General features: G+C 41.1%; 2 protein-coding genes across 2 annotated transcripts; one reads left to right on the forward strand and one right to left on the reverse strand.

Annotated features, from left to right (window-relative positions):
* Positions 1 to 8,691: 8,691 nt before the first annotated feature.
* Positions 8,692 to 11,487, forward strand: LOC131263584 (uncharacterized). The gene is made up of 4 exons (XM_058265808.1): positions 8,692 to 9,049; positions 10,315 to 10,389; positions 10,466 to 10,719; positions 10,788 to 11,487. The coding sequence occupies exons 1-4, from the start codon at positions 8,918 to 8,920 to the stop codon at positions 10,981 to 10,983; spliced, it is 657 nt and encodes a 218-aa protein (XP_058121791.1). The 5' UTR covers positions 8,692 to 8,917; the 3' UTR covers positions 10,984 to 11,487.
* Positions 11,488 to 12,249: 762 nt separating this feature from the next.
* On the reverse strand, positions 12,250 to 15,969 carry LOC131264642 (histone acetyltransferase KAT6A). The gene is made up of 3 exons (XM_058266912.1): positions 15,880 to 15,969; positions 14,607 to 14,738; positions 12,250 to 13,845 (listed from the first exon to the last, which is right to left on the reverse strand). Exons 1-3 carry the CDS (start codon positions 15,967 to 15,969, stop codon positions 12,250 to 12,252), a joined length of 1,818 nt encoding a protein of 605 aa, XP_058122895.1.
* Between the last annotated feature and the right edge of the window lie 3,784 nt (positions 15,970 to 19,753).

The raw sequence follows: 19,753 nt of genomic DNA on the forward strand, positions 1-19,753 counted from the left end.
ATTCAGATTCATGAATCTGAATTGAATATGGATTACAAAACTCTATTCTTAATACTACAATGACTGGTTAATCAGTTTTTGTTGAAAAGAAAATCGTTGAGAAATTATCAAATATAAAAAAATTGAAAATCCCAAAGTGTGGCGTTCAAAAGTTTTACTGATACTGCTTCAAATAATTTCGTTCAATTAGTTTTGTCAGCACACTTTTACATGCCTGCGCTGGCTCAGTGTGTAGTGCAAACACATGGTATATACTTGGCTTATACAATAAGTATATAAGTTTGCAAATCGAAAACGCTTCAAAGAAATTTATCTCAAAGAACTGCACAAAAAACTGAACTCATTAAGGAATACTAAGTACTAACAAAGTTGAAGTGTATGTAATTATTAAGAAATTATTCAGGAAATAAATTAAAAGGATGTTTCCATCACTGATTCATTTATCCATCTGATACGTTTATCTCTCTGAGACTTTTTACATGAGCTCCGTACATTAATTCTAGCATGATTAACCTTTTTTGCTCACAATCCAATCCAATTGAAATTGATTCGGCCCAACGCGCTTCATTTTCATGATGGGATGTAGGCTTAAAAATGCGGGGCCCGAAATGCTCACAAGCGATAAGCTAAATTTGCATATAATAATCCGGACTGTCTGCGTAATACCAACAGCTGGAAGGTGGCGTCGTTCTTGAGTGGTAAATTATTATTGCGTTAGCTAACTGGCTATGGTATCATTGACCTTTCTCCGGGGTTCTACTCAGTTTCGTTTCAAACATTTTCCCAGTGCTATTACTTAGCATAGCAGGTAAGTTTATTGTAGCAATGAGTAAACTTATTAGAATAATTAAAACAAAAACACGGGAGTAAATAAAAAGCAAAACTGAGTAACAACATTTTTCAAATCATGCTTTACTTGAAAAATATGAACGTTTTGTATGTGAAAGTGGAACAACAAAGTCCAGTTACGTTGTATCGTATTTTTTAGAATCATTGAAATAACTTTTACAAACTACCAGCATGTATCTTCCCCCATGCATAGATACAGTGCGCTCGTCCAGTCTACAAAAACACAGCAGTTCCGTTGTTGCAGGAAATTACATTTCGTGTTATCGGGTCGAGCAGCAGAACCGTAACCGTTAGTTTTTCGAACGTTGGTGAATGGACGTCCATTATGTTACGTTGCAGTAACATTGCTCTATTCTTAATCTGGAGTATCCAGACAATATGGCGTTTTGAGTTGCTGGTCATTGTGGACAAATTTTTCACAAAATATTTAGCAAATAAAAATTACGAAACTGTTAGTGATTCATCTACTAGTGGCATATATGATTTGTTAATTGATTTTATTTTGAAAAATCATACCGCTGTTTGAACATCTCTTGCCTAAACTACAATTTTTCATGGAATGTCTGGTTTTCATGCGCTTTAACTTGCCGCGATGGCGGGCGCTTGTCAACAATCTTTATCAGTGAACGAGCAAAAATGTTATCAGGTTTCGTGCTGTTGAGGAGCAATTGAAGTATGTACGATAAGATAACAGAAGCGAGTGTTTTATCTGCTTTTTCATGTAGCAGTATCTTTTGCAGGTGTCTTTATTTCGTACGTAGGTTTCATTCCACCCTAACAGCGCAAATTGACTGGCAGAGAGCAATGTACAGGGTGCATCAATCTAGTGAATGAATGAAAATAAAAATTAATAATCTCGCATAAAACAAAAAATATGTGGCTGTATATCAAGTATTGTATTTAATATTTGTTTCTCGTATACGTTCGTATCGTTCTTCGTATCCCTGGAATTTTCGTAATAACAATCAACTAGTTTTAATAGAAATGTAGGAAATGAGAGAAAAGATCGTTTAATATCGCTTCTAGCATACCTAGCTAAACGTAATTGTTTTTATAAAAAATCCATTGACCGTCGTGATTGGGTTATTTAATAAAATAAAAGTTATACTGAAATAGAAAAATAATGAAAAAAAGTCACAAATGAATAAACTTATAATAAACAGAAATTTTTATTTTCTTTGTTAACCTATTGTGGTATTTGTGTGCACCCTGTTACTATGAACTACCTCCTCGGCAGTACAATTTCTTTGCACAAGCAAGACCCGAGGCATAGACGCAACACCGTGCCCAACTTCCACACGATCGGTCAGTGTGGAAAAGGAGGTCGAATGATTCACATCAGACCGCGAGAGACTCCCATCGCGCTGCTTGGTTTGGCTCAGTTTCGGTGGTTGGATACTTTAGGTTCCTCCTATTAAGATTCCGCCGGATTCGCTAAAGAGTGATAGTTTTTATGTTTTATTAAATGTGTTACTTGTGCGAATAACTGTTAGGCAGCACCGTTCCAAATGTGTCATGACACGTTGCCGTGAGTCAGAACCGCTGGTGATCTAAAATGATGTACAGTTCTGTGTTTTCGTTTTCTCCTGTACGTCTTCGATTTAAAGCTTGCGATTTCCGTTGTTGGGAAATTTGGGTTTTTTTTTGTAAACCCATCGAGTGGTCTTTGTGTTCTTTAAGTGCAGCATTGTTTGATAAAAAACAAAGAAGAAAAACCTACCATGGCTACAATGAACCCAAAAAGAAACTCTCAAATCTCCGCCCGCGAAGAAAAGTGAAATGATAGTTTCGCGGGGAAGACCTTTCTTTGGCCTTTTTGACGGGTTTTTTTCTATAAGAGCGCTGTTGGAGCCCGGAAGTTGCTGAAACATTGACGGTGAACTATCGAACCGTGGTGCTGCTCAATCCCATCGTGTGCCTATGGGATTAGTGTGATGCTAAAGATTTTTAGTTTTTCGCTCTGTACCGGTGGTCACGAATGAAATGTTTTTCAGTGGCCTTCGATTGAACAGCAAAGCCGCTTTTTTAAACATGTCTTTGATAGTGTAGCAACATAGATTTTCACACATTGTATGCGATAAAATTCATTCGCAGTCAAATGTTAAATTTTGAATTGTTTTTATACTTCTTGCCTCGTTTTATTTTTTCATAGGATGTAGAATCATTTGTTACTGCTTCGGATAGCTTTCAATTTTATGTTTTAATTTATTTTCATGTTGATAAATGTATTATTTTTTTCTTGATACTTTCAAAATTATTTAAAAATAGCAAAAAGTCAAATAGATTGCTTCAGAAAATTTAATTTATTGGTAAACATCTCGCGATAGATAAAGATACTCCCACGGGGAACGTTGAGCTTAAAGGTTCAGCTAATTCCACTTATTTCGATAACATTGCATCGCAGAGGCAAGCATATTGCACCGAATAATCCATCCGGAATCCATATTGGAAAACCGCAATCCATAAGCGCAGCGTGCGTAAATTGGAAACAAACGAAATTAGGTGAAAACACGTCATTTCGATCATTTCTGTATCTGGCAGGTTTGTGGTTTTCAGGGTTTTCTTTTTTATTGTTCTCTCATCGGGTTTCCCTTCACTGTTGTAGCTTCGTTTCCCCGCGTTCACGGTGTACTGACTGTTGTTTCTTCTTCTTCTACTTCTGTTACCCATCCCAAACACCAACTGCCAACATCCGCCAGCTCCGAATTCGCCGTCTTCCGGCACGGTATATCGGAGGCAAAGGAATCGAAGGAAGTACACGCAGCTACGAGGCCATTTTCCAATACAGCGCATTCCCACCGGTTTGCTGCGACCTGGAAATTGTGCAGGCCGTTTTGTACCGGCCACGTTAACAGCTTCAGCAGAAGACATCTTCATTGATTGTTCTGCATTAGAGCTCGTGTTTGAGTGATTTTTTTTTCATTCCATTTTTGCTTTTTGGACGACGAAATGGGCCTATTTGGAAAGTGTTTTCAGTTCACTACGTCGGTTCCATTGTGGATGGATGAGTTTTCCGTTTCGTATTGCTACGTATAAAAAATGAACACACACACTGATACACAAACACTTTGTTTTCGAGGGTGAACTCATGGAACGGAGTGTTTTTTTTTTATAACGGGCACTGTGGTAATTGCCGTGGTCAGGTGTGGTAATGATAAGAAAATGTTCAATCAGCAACATCGTGCATTATCTTATCTTTTCTTCTTTTAGACTCCGAGCGAACAACTCAACATTTAATGTTCGAAGCAGTAAATTATCCAACAATTCAATTTTTTTATAGTATGAATGTATACAACACTAGTTGTAAAAGATCTAATAAAAGTGCATCAAACTTACCTAAACTTTGGAAAACATCGAAAGCTGTGGCAGTTTTAGGTACATATGAACCGTTTTCATAACAACAACCATTTTACCTCGAGCAGAAACGTCCATGAAAGATCGCTAGGTAAATTGAATCTAAATACGTGGTGTATCTACACAATATGGCCTTTATCAGCAGCCTGTCAGTCGCTTTTCCGTTAACGTATTATTGATTGGTTTCGATATGAAGAGTACATCCATAAAAATGTTATCAATTGTGTATCAGCACTTTGGCGTGGGTGAAGTGAAGCAAAAAAAAGGAGTGAAATTCAATTCAAAAGGGTTTAAAAGTGCTTTTATCACAATGAGTTACTGTTTAGAGACAAGACACGTGCTACCATTTTTTAATGGAAGTTTAAAAGATCCAGAACTTGATGTTGGTGAACGGTTACTGGTTGTAGACAACGTGTTTTGAAAGTGTAACGATACTATGGAACTGCTTTGAAAAGTATAGTAAGTGAGGTTATATACAAGAAGAGGTTGATGAGCAAAATTTCACCATCGAAAGTACTTACCAAGTCAGCCTAATTCCGTCCGGCATTTCGTTCGATGCGACGGGGTAATGAGTTGTGTAAAAGTGAAATTAATCAACTAATCGCCACCAACTCGAAGACGTAATTGGCACAGGGCCGCTCTCGTGAAGGATCACGAGAAGTTTAGCTGGAATAACGTATTTTATCTCGCAACCAGGCCCTGCTGCCCAAGGTAATTAGCAGTGGCCAAACGGAGTTGCAACAGCGCCAAACCAACCGAGAGGGATGATAGAGCAGGTGTGGTTTAAAATGCTCATCCGAGGGTCCCGCTGGTGCAAGGAAGGGAAGTGCTGTGCAGTGAAGTGAATGAAATGAAATTCTGGCTACACGCCCCACACTGAATGGCATCTATTCGTAGCAGGAAGTGTAAATCACCGGGAAGTGGTTCCGGTTGACGGGAGCATCCGAGTGAAATGCGCTTCGATTTAACGCCGAGGCCGGTCGTTGAGTCGTCATCGTTTACTGGCCCAGTGTGCACCGAGTGCCGAGGGCAAGTGCATCAATACTCCGCGCCGGTGCATAATTGGACCATTCGGTACCGCGAGCTGTCGTAGTTGATTCTGGTCAACAGACTGACTGAGTTGTGCGTGGTGTGGGGCATTGGACGGTGTGTGTGTGGAGGATACGTTTAGCTTGACAACATTTGTTTGGCTCGAAGCCAAGCCGTGGTTACGCGAACAGTTAAAAGCGGTGTTTTGGTGAGCGACATGTTGTGCCCATGGTTCCAAAGGTGATCGTAGGGCGATATTTAGGGAAGAATCAGGATATAAAATTCAAAATATGTTAAACTATAAAGGCATCCTATGTACCGAAATCTATTGAAGCTAAACATTCAGTAACGAAGAGAATGATATTTTACGAATTTTTCCCAACGTTAAAGCAATGTGTGGCAATTTTCTTTTGAAAGCATCATCAAGTGTAGGATTTCGTTTGTACTTAAAACAAGTTTGAGAGCTTTATCGTTTAAATTGAAACCATCGTGGCCAAAGCAGTAAATGAACTATGCTTAAAGGTTTGTTCGACTAAACTCGACTGATGTGGATTTTTTTATCATTCTGTCACTTATAGAAAAAGGTTAAAAGTTCATTTGGAAGACTGTTGAGAATATTATTGAAAAGATGGACATGTTCATATAAAAGCGTCAATACCTGCCCGCAACAAATCATGCCCTAGGATTATCGGAGAAGTTCAAAACCGATTCAATATCATCAATTTATTCAATTCAGCTAACCCTCGACCTTTAAATTACTACCAATCGAAAAATAATTGGCAAGCCCTAAACGTAGGATCTATTCCTATAATTTGCAAGCCCTAACGGAGCCGCAGGTGATCGTAAACAATAGAACTGTAAAACATGTCAACAACCATAATTTTCTCAGATATGGCTAAAGTTGAGGCCAAATGCCGCTAGGTCGCCTGACACGTCGTAGATATATTTTTTACTAAAGGTTTTACTAATAATCAATTTGCCCATTTTCGTTTAGTCCAAACGTTTATCCACTTATCAATAAGAAACAAAAGGATAAACCTATGAAAGATAAATCTGGTTAGATTGGGAGATATTCAAATGTACAGAAACCATTTTCCGAAAAAATGAGTCTTTGTAATTACGGTAATTGTGAACGAACATTTTTCTATTCATGAAAAAGTCTAAGCAATATCCTTAAACTTTAAATAATAAAAACTGCCCAAATAATTATTTGTTAATATTATAAATAATTGGCCAACGTATTTAGTTTGTGAGTGTTTTTAGTTGGTGTGATTGATCGGAAACCAACATGAAAGCTTTCAAAATTCATTTTATTTCTTTTATTCAGTTTTAATGAAGTAAAATTCACTTTGAATTGTAAAATTGCTCGTGAATAATTACACACAAAGAAGCGAGCAGTAAGTCGAGCATTAGAACATGGCGTTCATTTGACTGATTGATTCAACTGTGGCTTATTTAAAATGATATGAAATGTGCCGTGTTATCAAAATCAGTTACCTCTGTTTGCTTTTACTGTTACTAACATTTTTAGCATGTTTTCTATTTTCAAAAATTTTTCTTTACTTCTAATCAAATGCTCCCAGGATTTTTCAAATTTAAACGCTCAAAGATGCTATGTTTAAACATAGAAATCGAATTGTATTTACCCCGCACGAGATTCATTGGCGCTCGTCTCGAAGCTGATCACACTTTTCCGCGACTGCAACGAAAATATCGCCCAGAATATGGAAGAATGAATCATTTTCAGCTTGTCGCGTGGCAACACACACACACACACCCTCCTGAAAAGCCTGAACCGGAACGACAGCCGGGCCGGGGAAAATGCAGCATGCGCGAGAAAAGAACAATAACTACTTGCGCACTACAAATCACTAACGTTCGCGTGGAAAACGCGCAAAAAGGGGGTGGGGGGGCTGTTTAGGGTGTGTATACCAAGGTGGTTGATGCAGCGAATGCAACGGGCACATGTGTGTTTTTGCTTCGTCGCGGGTTTTTGCAAACAATCGCACCGGGCGCTGGTGTCGCGAACGTGCACCCTTTGCCAAGGGTTGTGATGGGGGAGGGGGTGGGAAGTTTTTATGTCCGTACCGCGTGTTTGACCGTTCAGTCGTGCCGACCGCGAGACTAGCGGTCGTGTTTTTGGTGTGCGCATATTGGGCGTGAAGGTTTTGCCACCGTTTGCGAGTCTGATGTGCTGGCTATTTATTTTCGTGTACGACGGTGTAGAAATCATACCAACGGTCGTTGAGTTTAGTCGGTCGAAGCAAAACGGTAACGGACCGCCGTTGTTGACAGGAGACGGTCGGACGTGCCTATTTGTACTGGAAAGGGCAAGTGAAATACCAGTATCATTTTATCAAGCTAAAGATTCCGGCAAGCGAAGGAAAGCTGTTCCGTAATTTCAAACTTTTGCTATGGATAATCGGACGGTTTAAGGGTGTGTATTGTATTTGAAAAAAAAAAATAAGAAGCATAAAAGCCGGTGTGAATAATAACTGTCATTTCGAACCTGTCGTGGACGGTTGACGATTAAAACAATTTAAATCAGTGAGTGAATTATCTGCTTCCTCTGGCACAATTTAATGGCTGTCATTAGAGGGTTACTCTTTCAAGCGTTTTCAAAAATAAAAAACCAAAATGCTAGACGTGGCGTTATAATGGTAACAAATAATAATGGTCGGCAGTGAAAAGAAATGAACAAAAAAAAAAACAAGAAAAACGGAAACGAACTTCAACGCGATGGGGGCCAGTGGAATAGTGAGTGCAATAAATGTAACAAAAAACACCGACAATGGGGGAAAAACAGACACACACGGCCCCGATGATGAAACTAAATAAAAATGACTCGTCTGCGTTCCGGTTCAATGCCAGCGGGGCTACCGGGGCGGGGACCGGGGTGCGGGTTGCCCGGATGCGAAGGTCCGAAGGATGGCCATCCGACGTTGTTTTCACCCGCGGTGCTCCATGCCACGGTGGACAACTAATTGAATGTTTTATTCCGGTGGACACGGCAAACGGATGACATTTCATGTTTGCAAAGCCACACACACTCACACACACCCTAGTGGCATCATGGTTGGGGGAGTAAAGCTTTTCCTTTCGTAATTTTGACAAAAAAAAACGATTGGAAATACCGAAACAATAACAAAACCCTCCATTTCCCGTGCGTTGGCAAATGGAAGAGTTTTCGCAAGTCAGTCGACTTTTCGACACCGGCGACGTCGCAGCGCACTGTTACGCCATAATTACATCGTTAAATTCCATCCATTTTCGCCACGTTTTCATTCGCCGGCTTAGCCCGGGAAATTAATGATTGAAAGTACTGTGAACATTTTTCGCCAAATCTGCACGAACTGTCGCTTTTTCTGTTTTAGTTATTTCTGGTTTTACTTTCAATCTAATTACAGGTCTCAAAAGGTATGCATTCTTGATAACGAGAGCGTTTGTTTTTTAGTGAATTATTGAAATTTGGGCTGCAACGTGGCTGATTTACACACGATGTCAGTTAGTGAAAGTGAAATGAAATATTAGTTTGAAATTTTCCCTGGTTTCCTTAGCGCAAATCTTGCCCCAACAAAATAAAAGTTGGTGCCTAAAAAGGAACATCGGTGAAAGAACAAATCCACTACGGAAAGTGACGTTATTTGTCAACGAGCCTCCACTGTATGGTCGAAAGTAAACAACAATGTCGACGAAGCTGAGCAACGGCGGGCAGCCGGGAACTAACACCAATGCCGGCATGACCACTACCAACAACAGCACCAACGACTCGCCCGACGTGCAGGTGACCGTTAAGGATCTGCCGATCTCGTTTAAGGTGAGTTTAACGCGTTACGACAGTTTTCCCCTTCCTTGCTGGACGCTTCCGTTGCAACCCACTCGACCAGATCCGATGAAACGGGTGCGTTGTTGTAACGCCGAGGGGTGAAATCAGGTGAAGTTCCCTTCGTCTGAGGCGGTCAAAACGGTGGGGCAATGTAAAAGGGTGCAGGTTGTTTCGCTTCCGTGCGCTCCAACCCAACCCGTGACTCGCGGGCTCGTCCGGTTCGGTCAGAATCGTTGTGGAATATAGAAAACGCGGATAGTGTGGCATTTTCGAACGCCATTGTTCTGGTGCATTGTTGGCCGCTCGTCAAGCATAAAATTTCAGTTCCGCTGACGCATGGAAAAATGTTGCTAAAAGGGATAACGATAAAGATGGAACTAGCCGCATAACTTACCGTGTCGTTAATGGTGAACTAGTAAATGAAATAAGAATTGAAATTAAAACGATTTTAGTCAAATATTAAATATAATAGTATGCGTAGTTCCAATAAACTCATCATCAGTTTTTAAAAATTCCTAATGTAATGTAATCTTGATGATAGTAGTTTTCAAAGATTAAGATTTTAGGAAATATGTTTTGTATTATTTTTCTGTTTTGCACATTTTAAGAATATTTCTGCACATTTTAAGAATATATAATATTTATATATATTCTCCATTGATCACATTAATTTGAGATAGTCATTAGGATTGGTACGGTGATCATTTTAATGTTCATGATTACTTCTTAAATTTATATTATGTTGAATGAAAAATTTTCAAACGCAACATAATATTATATAATTTCATCATGAAAATCACCTAACATCTTTAGGTTAAGATTTCGTACTGGCGTTTTCGTTGTGTTTTTATCATTGACTTAAATTTATGTTGCATTTGTAGAAATCTTTTTTCTATATATCCTTCTATAATAACAATATATTTTCATTGGAAAACACTGAACCCAATACTAGTGAAAATCTCCAATTGTGTGGTCAAGGATTTATTTATCCTTGAAAAGTAGCACAAACCTGCTTTTATCAACAGTTTTATAATAGAAATATTGAAGAGAGCCCATAACTTTTGTTACAATTATATAATGATGTGATCAAATTTTCTAACAATTAAACATTTGTTCCAATGTTTCCAATCTTTCTGCTTAAACCGTGAACTTTATTAAAGTTTTGAGTTATGAGAAATGTTATCATTAGTAGCTATCCTGCCTGCAAAAAATTTCCCGAGCAAAGATTAACATTTCTTACTTTCCTTTCGTTTTAGGTGAAATACCTTGGCAGTCAACCTGCAACGGGACTTTGGGGAATCAAACATACGAGGCTCCCAGTTGACCATCTAGTAAGTGCGACATACGACACATGACACCATCTATTCGGCATACCATACGGTGTTTGTTTCTTACTATTATTTCTAGGTCAGTGTGGCCAAAAATCTTCCACCGAACCGAATTCTTCCATTTTGCAATCTTACGGTGTCGCTCGACGGCGTGAAAATCGAATCGATCACCTCGAAGCTGACGTCGGTGTCCAATTTTACGATCGATACCATATCGTACGGCGTGCAGGATCTCGTCTATACGCGAGTATTTGCAATGATCGTTGTTAAGGAAAACTACAATCTGAAAGAGAAGAATCCCTTCGATGTACACGCATTCGTGTGTGACAGTAGGTGAGTTTGGGATGAATGTGTAGCAATGTTTTTTTTATTTTAATAATCATTCTTTTTACTCCCCGCAGGGCGATGGCACGAAAATTAACTTTCGCGTTGGCTGCATCCTTCCAGGACTACTCGAAGCGGGTAAAGGAATCGGAAGAAGAGAACGGTGGCAGTGGCGTAGACTCAGAAAAATCCCTACGGAAGAAGTTTGCCATCGACCTGCGCACGCCGGAGGAAATGCAGCAGGACATAACGGAACAAGAGACGGAAGCGTGATGCATTTTTTAAGAGCAAGTTTTGTGTTTTGAACTAGTTTTTATTCAACGGAAACGGTTGTGATAAGCAATCGGGTAAGCGAAAGAGTGCGGTAAACTGCAAGCAACAACATACCAATAGAACATAAGACACGCGGGGACCGACCCGAGTGCAAAACCTAGTCCTTACACTAATGACTATGTACAGTCATTTATGCTAATGATTGCATCGTTCAGTGATGAGCGGGAAGATGGTACTTACCGAAGACGATACCAAGCTTGGCCCATTTCATTGTTCGTCAAATTTCAAAACTAATTTTTATCGCAATCGGTCAAGAAATACTACTTAAGGCAAAGCGAAAGAGGCGACCATGTGAACCTCCATCACATGTCATATAGAATCAAACAATTGAGCAATGTTATATAGGTTAATAAGTTGAGTGTAAATGGAAGAAGGAATCTTCCAGCTGCTTTTCAGAGCTATAGTTCATAGTAATTTTATTCCATTAAAACACGCGTGCATGTTTTGAACCACTCAAATTGTCAAATCGGTCTGAAAGAAATTAATTTTTGTTTGTTACATATTTTGATAGTACAGTGCGTATGGACTTATACAAACTAATCCTCAATGTTTTGAATGATTACATATTCAGCATGATTGGCGCTATGCTTTTTACGCCTATAAGTATGCATTAGCAGAATGTTATTCAACTTTTGTTTTTCAGCCTGAAAATATGCAATTTTGAGTCGGTAAATTTTGTTTTTTTACAGTGATGTGTAAGTTAATCGGACTAGGTACTCATTTTGTTTTTAAATTGGTGGGAAATAGGGTCGGACATTTATTATGTTTAAGTGTTACACCTTCGTTTTTCTTTCCTGTTTCAGCATCTTTTGTAACACGCTTTAAAATATCAAAAGGCAAATATAGAGTTCAATATTTGTTTTACTATTTACTTCGACAGAAGCTTGTTCGGAATACAACATTCTTACACAGTTTGTTCTTTCGGCTGGAAGGTAAACATAGCACGAATGCTGCCGGATTTATCATTTTGTATATTGTAATAAATTAACTTAATCTACACTTTTGCCCTACGAAAAATAGTTTGGAAGCGGTAGGAGAAGGAGGAACGCATGCCTGCTACACTACTTCTTTCCGGCTGTTTTTGCGAACTTTTGTGTCTTTTTGTTGGTTGGTTCAGCCGGTGAACCCATTTATATAGCTAGTGTAGGCGTGCTCTTGGAAGCGCCGGTACTGGCAGATCGAGAACGACCGCTTTCGCGAGTCCTTTCACTGCCTCGACCGGATGGCATCGGCTCGGAAGAGAAAAGTTTTCCTCCGTCGAATAGCCGGACCCTGGGTGGCGCTATCCAGATGAAACTCGGTTGACACGATCAGCTCCGGCAGGTCGACGCTGTCATTCGGTCGAAGTGGTACCATCTCTTCGACGATGGCAGGACTTTCCAGGGCCTTCGAAGGCTCGGCAGCAACAACTTCAACGGAAGATTGCTGATCATCTTCAGCAGGCTGGTTCACGGCGGCGAAGGAGAAGTAAGAGATAGAACTTTCCTCCGCTTCTTCATCGGTGCTGTCCGCCTTAACGTCAGCCACTTCCGGCGCGGAAGCAAGCTGTTCCGGTTCGTCCGAATTTGTAACATCCCCTACAACGCTGCTGACGTTCGCTTCCGATGAATCATCGGCAGTGACGACGTCGCCATCAATCGCCGACCCGGGCGACAGTTCGTTCACCTGCTGGTCACTTTCTACCGCACTCTCCGCTAGAGCATCGACACCGTTGCTCGCCGCACCCTCGCTCGATCCAGCGTCAGCCGTGACTAGTGCCAATGGTGCCGCTTCCATATCGGCCGGAGCGTTGTCCAATTCGGGGAGTACTTCGTTGACGCCCTCCTCCATTGCATCGACCTTCGCTGGCAACGGGTCTTGCACCATCTCGGCCACTTGCGGCTGTAGCTCGTTTTGATCCGCGTGTTCGACGATGATATCGTGAACAATCGGTTCTAGTTCTTCCACGCTCTGGACAGCATTCAACAGGGCGTCACCAGCGTACTCTTCGCCATGCACAGTTTGCGTGAACAGCATTTCCGGAGTGGCGGGGACGTTTTCATGAATTGGAAATTCTGCGTTTGTAATCTCACTATCCTGAGAAACGTTCGATGTTTCCGATGTGGGTAAGGTCTCCGATGCTGCATCCTGAACCTTTTCTTCCAGTTCCTGCTGGTTCTCCTGTTCCTGTTGCTGCTGCGTGGAATCATCCAGTACTTCCACCTCCTGAGTTTCTTCTTGGCTAATGGAATCCGCGCCGGAAAGCTCTGTTGGTACCACGAAAGGTGCACCAGCAGGCTCGGCATCGTCCAGAACTTCTTGTGCAGAATTTTCCGATGGCACGTCACTCTCGTCTTCGACCGAATCGAAAAGGTCTGCATTCACTTGATGATGACTAGCATCGTTCTGCTGTTCCTGTTCGGCTTCATCTTTCGCTTCCTCCACCTTTACCACAGTCTGTTCAGAGGCTACCAGCGTATTGTCTTGTGACACTGGTTGTACCTCATTGATCGCCTCTACATCATTCGCAGGTTCAACTGGAGGCATGAACATTTCGGAAGACTTGGATGGTGCTTGAGGAGCTTCTGCAGCTTCGGCTGGCTGGTCAGGTTGGGCTTCTTCTGGCTGAGCTGGCGCTGCAGCCGACTCGTAACCGGACGACGAAGGCTCATAGTCTTCACCCTCGGGGTAATACTGAACGGAGTCCTCACAGGGATAACCTAGCTGCCCATCGTGAACACAGGTTTGGTACATCTGGCTGAATACTGTGCGCTCGGCGCAAATGAAGCTGAACCGTGCTCTATCCTGGCAGCGATGGAAAATCTAATTATGCAGAAAATATAGGAATTATAAAGTGATGACGTTGCATGGAATCGTGTTCTTCGAAATGGAAAAGGATTTACCAACATTCCAATCTATGTATTTAGACTAGTTCAAAAACCATTAGCTACTGCTATTGAAAATTTATTTTTTGATTTGCCAAGAGTAAAACAATTCTATCCAGCATGGAGATTAACAAAAAGATAATAAACAATTATATATCATACAATACTGTGTTGATCCAGAACTCAATACTGTGCTAACTCAATTTCCTATCGCATCTTTTGTGTAGCCAATTTTTTTATAGAACCTAAAATCAATGCTTTAATGATTAATATTCATTCGAGTTATGATGTTGAAATATGTTTTTCGTATCTCATTAAGAAAGATGACAATGGATACAGCATTGTTAATGATACGTAAAGAGTACCGATGGTTCGAGACAATGAAAATCAAGATGTTTTTAAAGGCTATAAACACGCACAAAGCCATTATTACATTGATCAATAAATTCGCGAGGCGAACCCACCCATGTCACGGATGGCACTTCAACTCCATAATGGTAACACGCGTGGCTATAAAATGAGCGTAAAATTAGAAACTCAAGACCGGCGGAATTGGAAGCCCCTTTCTCCGGGTGGCCATTAAAAAAGCTTTTCCCACCAAGCGGGGCTTTGATTTCGTATTTTATTTAGTTTTTCGTGTATGTGGCGTGACACGTGTACCATTTGTACGCCGGCCATTGCCTCGCACATCCTCCTTACCTGGCAGTCGTTGTCGATATCGACGTAGAACCCATCGGAACGGTTGGCGCACGCAAACGAGTGATTAATATCGTCACGTATCTCCTCCGCTCCCGCTGGCAGCACGTAGCTGTATACTTTCACTTGTTTGCTCTGGAAGAAAAGGATCGTTGTGAGTAAGTTCAATAAATCGGAATTATAAAACGAGGAGGGAAAGGGAGTGTCAGATAGAGAGAAGAGATGAGTCAATAGTGTTATTTTTAGCGCATTGAAGGAAGATTATAAATAATAAATTTTAAAAATATTTTCAAAAGTACTGCATGGGACAGATTTAAGGCTTATAAGATGATTTCTTGAAATTTCAAAAATCGAGTTTAATCAATATTTCTCAAGAGATCCTTTCATACAATGCAACGTTTTGGAGTTTCTTGAAACAATTCTTCTGCTTAAAACAATGGTTCTTGCAATGTAAAATTTTACTTTGTACTATCTAAACCACCCAACAGAAAATTCTGCGCACTTAACTGCAGTCTTATCCAGGTAATTCTGCTTTATTTTTTTCATATATTTAATATGTAGAAAAAAAAAGTTTTGTAACGACTGTTTACGTTAATGTTTAAAATATCAGACAATTAGAAAGAAACAATATCTCGTTTAGTTTTAATGTACAATTTTATACCGATTGTAATAAACATTTGTATGCAAATGTAATCTTTTGTTGCTTATCCTTCGAAGATAAATAACAAATTATGAATTGTCTTGGCTTAATAACGCCAATCGGTGTCATAATTTATTATTAGTTTTATTACTTTTTGAATTTTTTTACTAGTGATGTATTGCTTTCTAGCGGCTACATAATTTTTTACCTTACGGAATTGCTAAACATGCAATGTACTAACTTCAGCTTTCGAAATAGCACCTTTCAAATAAGAATATACCAAAACTATCCTGCAAGAGAAAAGTTTTAGCTTAAATTCTGGATCGGCCAAAGCTTAGGGTTTATCTTCGCGTTCAAAACCATTTTTGCTCCACTAATCTCTTTGCGGTTTTGTTATTATGAATTTGAATTTTGCGTCAGTTTTCAGGATTTAGTTTTTTTTATTTATGAAATAAAGTGGTCTACTGTTGTATTCCAGAGAAACAGAGAAACTGATAAATTAAGTAACTGATAAATTTCTATAGAAATTGATAAAATTGGCTTGAATAATCCTAGCATCACAGCCCTGACTCGAATGTGGAATGAAGAATCGAGCACGTCAAAGATAATATTGAACGGCAATGGGCTATCACTTACCCGGCTCGGCAGTATTCTGGCGTCGGCGATCGTCACTAGCATCAGTAAAAGCGCTATCAACGCTTTTTGTATTGTGGCAGGAGGCAGCATGGTGCGTTAGTACAATTTAACTAATGGTCGAAAGCGAACTGGGATCTACAACCGTCTAGCTAACAACCGTCTCGGGCATACGCTTCAAATCCTTACGGCACTCTCCCACCAGGTATAGAGGGAAACAGATTCGCGCACGAACAGCTAGAATCACGGTCACAACACGGTACACGCTAACGGTTCACTGTGGTACGGTTCAATATCGATCTGCCACTGTGGTCACTTGACGGGTACTCCAACGTTCGTTTGGAACCGCACTTCCTCGAGCTCTTGGTCAAGGTGGAAGCGATGGGAGCAGACACAATTCGTGGCGAGAAACGTGGCAGCTGGACACAAGAACCCGACCCTTGCTCGGTCAGCTGTGGTATGTGCGGAAAATTTGTCAAACACCACCAATTTATAGTGAAAAGCTCTTACTAATCTCCGTGGCCGCGGTGTGGTCGCTCGCGCGTGTAGGGACCATCAAATTTCGTCCGTACACCCGGCCACATACGCATACACGTGTGGCCCTCCGGCCACAACTACCAGCGCACGGCGTAGGGCGTTCCTCCAAATGCCTCCAAAAGCTGGAAGGTGTCGCCGGTGTTCGATTAGTTCGGTATGCTGACGTCGTCGTCTTACACGATGTTCAGTTTTCACCTCGACTAAAGTACGCGCGTGTAAGAAAGATAGCAGAAAGGTACTCCATACCCACACACACAGAAGCATAAGGAAAGGAACTTCTGGAAGAGTAGAGGGCCCGATCCACCCGCGCTTGGGTCGCGGTAAGCGCGAAGAAAAGAAAAATGCGCCCGTTGAAATGGTTATGCATGCAAGCAGCATAGTCCAACCGCCGTCAGAGGTTCGCGTGGACCGGGTGGACCGGATTGGCGTCGGTATGCGGCTAAGCAATGTCTGCCGGGAGAGGAAGGAAGTGGCCGATGAGCTGAAGCCGAACCAGAGCTGGCCGGACGCGGGCGGCTGTAGTGAATATGCGGCACAACCAACCGGCGACCTTTGCGTTCCTCTTCGACATTCGACGTTTTGCAGGGTCGATCGAAGGCCTGGCAGACCAAGTTTGGTGAACCTCAGTACAGAATAGTCAGACAGTGTGGATTCTGGCGTTCGGAATGATGTGTAGAAAATTGCTGCGGAACAAGTTTAATACGAGTGCATTTTCGGTAAACTATAGTATGAGATCGTAAATTGTTTAAGGCAATTGTTGAATTACAGGGTGCGTAAAGTATTTTTGTAGTAAATTGAAATAAATTATTTGGGTATCAATATTCCCCAACTAGTCAGAATTGATAAATTTGTCAGGATTGAAATAGTGAAGCATCGGGAATTTGTCGCCCTCAACTTAAAAAACTAGTTGTTATCTATATTAGCGGCACAGATACACTTAAGGGCATTGTATCATTAGATCATTAGATTAGGTATATAAAAAAATCGCTTTCAAATCTTATAATTTGTTAATGAAGTCAAAAACTTCGGTCTCGTAGTTTTACCGTTTTGTACCGAGGTTTAACTATACCCTAAAAGTTTTAACGATGTCTTGATCAGATTTGAAGATTATGTTTAAAAGTTTAAAGGTACATTCAACTTTCTTGAGCTTGTAAACTGATTGCTTCCGATACATTTACTGACTGAATAGAATCTTTTACACTTTTCCGGTGTAAAAACCGATTGTTTCTTAGTTCGATATCGTTACGATTAGCAATCCCTGGATATTTTTTCTGATACTCAATATAATGACCTTTCCATTGCTGTCAAACTTATCTGAATAATTGGACTTAAAGATAAGAAACATTTTACTCAAATTTACTGCAAAAATTTGTCACAAACCCTTGTAGAGTAAATTATGCGGATGATCGATCAGGCATCTGTCGGTATGTTCATGGATATCAATATGTGATTGTAAATAATAATAATTTATTCATATTATTTACTTGTTCGGAAAACACATAGTTAACAACCGTTGAATAACTCTTGGTTGTTGTGATTTTAGTTTTTTAGACGGCACTATCAACCCTTATTGAACTGAGGGTTGTGTACATCGATGACTCATTAGCCATAAGGCAAATAATTGCAATTTCTTTCCGAACGAAGAACGTCCCAGAATATTTCTTACGCACAGGAATGTGACCAAACCAACCAACAGACGTGGTAACGCAGTACAGCAAAAACAACCTCCGTCCGATACATGAATGTTAATACCTCTATGGTTGACTAGAACCCTAGCCACAGGTGCAGCGTGCAGTAGTAGTAGAAATTTGCAAACGTTCATGGCCATGAACGTTGCCCTTAACCGGACGGTAGGCACGTCCGGTGTTGCGTTCGTCGATTAAAACTAGAACTGTCCGTTTCCATCGATCGAACGATGGTAAGGGCTGATAAGATTGTGCGTATCCTAAATAAGACTTCTGCCAGTTGCAGTAAGTGCAGCAGGACGAAAGAGACTCGTTGCATTTTGGATTGTCAGGGGTTTTTTGTCGTTTGTTTGCACTCGAAGGCGTCAACTCGGGTGCTAAGTGGCAGTGCTCTATGGGAAACAGCTCTCTAGGCTCTTCTAAAACGCTGTCCGTCGGCAACATTGCCCGTAGGCAACGGGTTGGGCAAGCAGAACGAAGAATGTACTCGTAGGACTCATAAATTATTCAACCCAAGCCGACCGTGCGGAAAAGAGTCGCGAGCCCGACATCATGTGACCGGTTTGATGACGGTTTTGGTAACACCCCTGCACTAGAACCTGTGAACCAACGGCCACCATTACGCCGATCGTGCTCGCGTGCTCACCTTTGCGCGTAGCATTTCGACGGCAATAATTTCATTAACGGCACATATGCACATCTCATCGTCATTCCCCAACGCGTCCCCAGGCAGAAGGAGGCAGATGGAACGGCGCCTTTCGCAAGTGGCGCTTCTGGAATTGACCGGGTAACGTCTGGTTAGGCTCTGGGAAGTCCCACCCACTTGAGGCGCCCGGTCCCGCCATCGGCCGTCTACGGTACGGCCACCAAAATTGCCAGCGTTTTGCATTGCAAAGGAGGCTTCCTCTCGGCTGACAGGTTCAGAATATTTTATAGACTGTTATTTCTATATAGGTCAGAGTGTGACCGGTGGGCAGTGCAGTTGGTACGCCACGGAATTTGGAGCAGTTTATGGGCTATTTCAAGCACTGCAGTAACGTACCTGTCGATGTTGGTTGGAGACTTCGGGCTTCCTACCTGAACCCACCAACCATTCCGAGACCTATATCATAAGAATGTTTTTCGCTGAATGTTGACCACTATTTTTTCTACACTAAATATTTTTGCGATGCAGTGTATTATTTTACTCAATGACCCACATTTGCAAAAACTTATTTCATTGTTTATATTACTTGTGTCGTATTGTATTCATTTTTTTTAAGGTGAGATGATCAAAATTCTCGAGATAGTAATCAATTCTAATTAGTGTAGAACATTTCCCACTACAAACATATACAAAACCTAAATTGTCATTAATATAATTAATAATCCTCCTTGATGATCACTCTGTTATATAGTTCTTCTTCTTGGCGTAACGACCTCTTCTTCTCTTGGTCATGCCTGTCCGTTAAGGACTTACGAGACTTGTTTCCCTGTTGTACGTGGATAGTCAGTCCTCTCGTACAGGGGAGAGTCCGGTCTCGGTTGGGATTCGAACCCACGCCGTCGAGGTGGTGAGCCCCGGCGCTCATGGGCCGATTTTCTAACCGGCGCTACCGCTCGGCTGTCGTGGACCCCGCGTGTTATATAGTACCAACTGTATTTAAATTAACCAT

This window comes from Anopheles coustani, chromosome 2 (assembly GCF_943734705.1).
Source record: "Anopheles coustani chromosome 2, idAnoCousDA_361_x.2, whole genome shotgun sequence".
NCBI lineage: Eukaryota > Metazoa > Arthropoda > Insecta > Diptera > Culicidae > Anopheles > Anopheles coustani.